The following is a 2,668-nucleotide window of genomic DNA, read 5'->3' on the forward strand; positions in this document are numbered from 1 at the left end:
GCCTTTAAGCTTGGCTTTCATAGGATCATGAACTAGAACTCAGAATTAAAAATAATAGATTGAGGGAGTGAATAAACAGAATTAGTTGTCTATGTAAAGAGCAGTCAGGGTTGGAGTCTGGATTAATAGCTCAATGATAAGGGAAGTTGCTGCTAAACTTGATGACTTGAATTCAGACCCTTGGTTTCACATGACTCAAGAAGAAAACCAAATACCAGAACATGTCCTATGACCTCCACTTGTGGGCTGTGGAATGTGTAATACACCCTCCTCGACCTACTCACATGCAAACACAGAAAGAGAGATAGAGAAAGAGAGAGACAGAGACAGAGACAGAGAGAAGAATGAGGAGAGGGGGGAGATGAGAGGGGAAAGACTAAGAAGAAAAGAGTTAAACAGTAAAAATTTAAAAAATACCCAGTTTGAAATGAAATAATCCTGTGTATTCTATAAACTGAAGGTAATTTAAGTATTTCAAATATAAGAACTCAGAAAGCATTTTTAATTCAGATTTAAAATAATAAGTTTTATGTGTTGTTTTTCATTCTGGGTCTGGCTTCTCTTATATAATATAAAATTTTCTGGTGCCATGCATTTACTGGAAAACTTCATAGTTACATTTTTCTTTACAGCAGAATATAACTTCATGATGTGCACATACCATACTTTCTTTATCCATTTATCACTGAGGGATAGATATTTAGTTTTGTTTTTGACTCCTGGCTATTATGAATAAAGTGACAATGAATACAGCTGAGTGAGTATCTGTGGAGTAGGCTGTCACACCTTTGTGTATATACAATAGCTATGTCATATGAAAAATTATTTATTTATTGAGATTATAATGTAATTAAAACATTTATTACTTCCCTTTCCTCCCCTAGACCCTCTTTTTTATCCTATCCTTTGAAAGATGGTTAACATATCGTGATTGCTAAAAGTTGGATATAATCTAATAAAAACATAAAGATGAATATATTTATTTAATACAATTTAATTGTTAATTAAAATATGTACTGACATCATAGATTAACAACATTCATATTTACTACTCTACAAGTGAAAGGGGAAGTCCTTTAAAAGAATGCAAGCCTCGGTGGTTTACACATTTAAAGAGAAGCAGTAATCCCATACATAGAAAAAGTAAATGGAAATTCTTATCCAGTCATTGGCAAATGAAATAAAACCTTTAGTCTTTTTAGCTCAGAGCATGTGAGATTGAAAATTCATGTGTTAAAAAAGGGATAATAATAAAGTCTCATAGATGTCAATGTTATTTTTGAATTTTGAAGATAAATAACTTTTGAAAGATTTAATGCTTAATCAAGTTAGGAACTAGCTTAAACAAATACTGAAGCTATGAAAAGGAATAGCCCCAGCGAGTCTAGAGAAACGGCATTGTAGTGGAACATCAAGATTATATATGTATGTATTATCCTTCTGGTATGGCAAGTGAATAAAAACATACAGATCTATGGGTTTCACTGAAGAAATTAGAATATATATCTACCATAACTAATACATTTGGAAGACTTTATTCATAAACTGGTTCCATTTTTACTCATGTGAATTTACTGGTTGTAGTTTCAGAGCACATCACCCAGAAACACAAAGTGCAAGATTCAGAAAGAAACATAGAAGTTGTAAAGACAAAAACACACACCTCATCCTATTTGAAAAAAGGAAAATGCAATTCAAACATGTGAACCTACAGAGAGGAAACAAATTGAAAATCATAGAAACTAATCTTACTCTACCAATGGAATTTGTTCTCTTGGGATTTTCTGATATTCCCAAATTGCACTGGTTTCTCTTTGGAATCTTCCTATTCATCTACATAATTATCCTGTTGGGGAATGGCATCATCATTCTAATCACAAGGGTTGAGCCCACTCTGCAAACCCCCATGTATTTTTTCATCAGCAATTTTTCTTTCTTAGAAATCTGTTACGTTTCTGTCACCCTTCCTAGAATGCTTATGGATCTTTTCACACTGAAAGGAAGTATTTCTTTTTTTGCCTGTGCTACACAAATGTGCCTATTCCTTATACTGGGGGCCACAGAGTGCTTCCTCCTGGCAGTGATGTCCTATGACCGTTATGTGGCCATCTGCAACCCTCTGCACTATCCTGTTGTCATGAATCACAAGGTGTGTACCCAGCTAGTGGTTGGTTCCTGGATCGTTGGAATTCCCATTCAGGTGGGGCAGACATATCAGATTTTGTCTCTGCCCTTCTGCGAATCTAACCAAATCAATCACTTCTTCTGCGACATACCTCCACTGCTCAAATTGGCATGTGGTAACATCTTTGTGAACGAGATCGTAGTCTTTATATTTGCTGTATTGATTGTCACTGTTCCCTTCATGTTGATCCTTGCATCTTACAGCAGGATCATCTCAACCATCCTGAAATTGCCATCAAACACAGGAAGGACCAAAGCCTTTTCCACCTGCTCTTCCCACCTCATAGTTGTGTTTTTATTCTATGGATCAGCTAGTATCACCTATTTAAAACCTAAGTCCAATAAGTATGAAGGAACAGACAAACTCCTTTCTCTTTTTTACACCATTTTGACTCCAATGTTTAATCCCCTAATATATAGCCTGAGGAACAAAGATGTCACAGGGGCACTGAGAAAGCTATTTACCAGATTGGTAGCAGTGTGA

At 35.3% G+C, this 2,668-nt stretch overlaps 1 protein-coding gene across 1 annotated transcript; it reads left to right on the forward strand.

Annotated features, from left to right (window-relative positions):
• Positions 1-1,687: 1,687 nt before the first annotated feature.
• On the forward strand, positions 1,688-2,668 carry LOC102908495 (olfactory receptor 10AG1-like). Its single transcript, XM_006989729.3, has one exon. It carries the CDS (start codon positions 1,688-1,690, stop codon positions 2,666-2,668), a length of 981 nt encoding a protein of 326 aa, XP_006989791.2.

Source organism: Peromyscus maniculatus, chromosome 4 (assembly GCF_049852395.1).
Source record: "Peromyscus maniculatus bairdii isolate BWxNUB_F1_BW_parent chromosome 4, HU_Pman_BW_mat_3.1, whole genome shotgun sequence".
NCBI classification, from domain to species: Eukaryota; Metazoa; Chordata; class Mammalia; order Rodentia; family Cricetidae; genus Peromyscus; species Peromyscus maniculatus.

Coding starts and splice junctions, on each gene's coding strand:
- LOC102908495 (XM_006989729.3), top strand. CDS start 1,688: ATGCAATTCAAACATGTGAACCTACAGAGAGGAAACAAATTGAAAATC.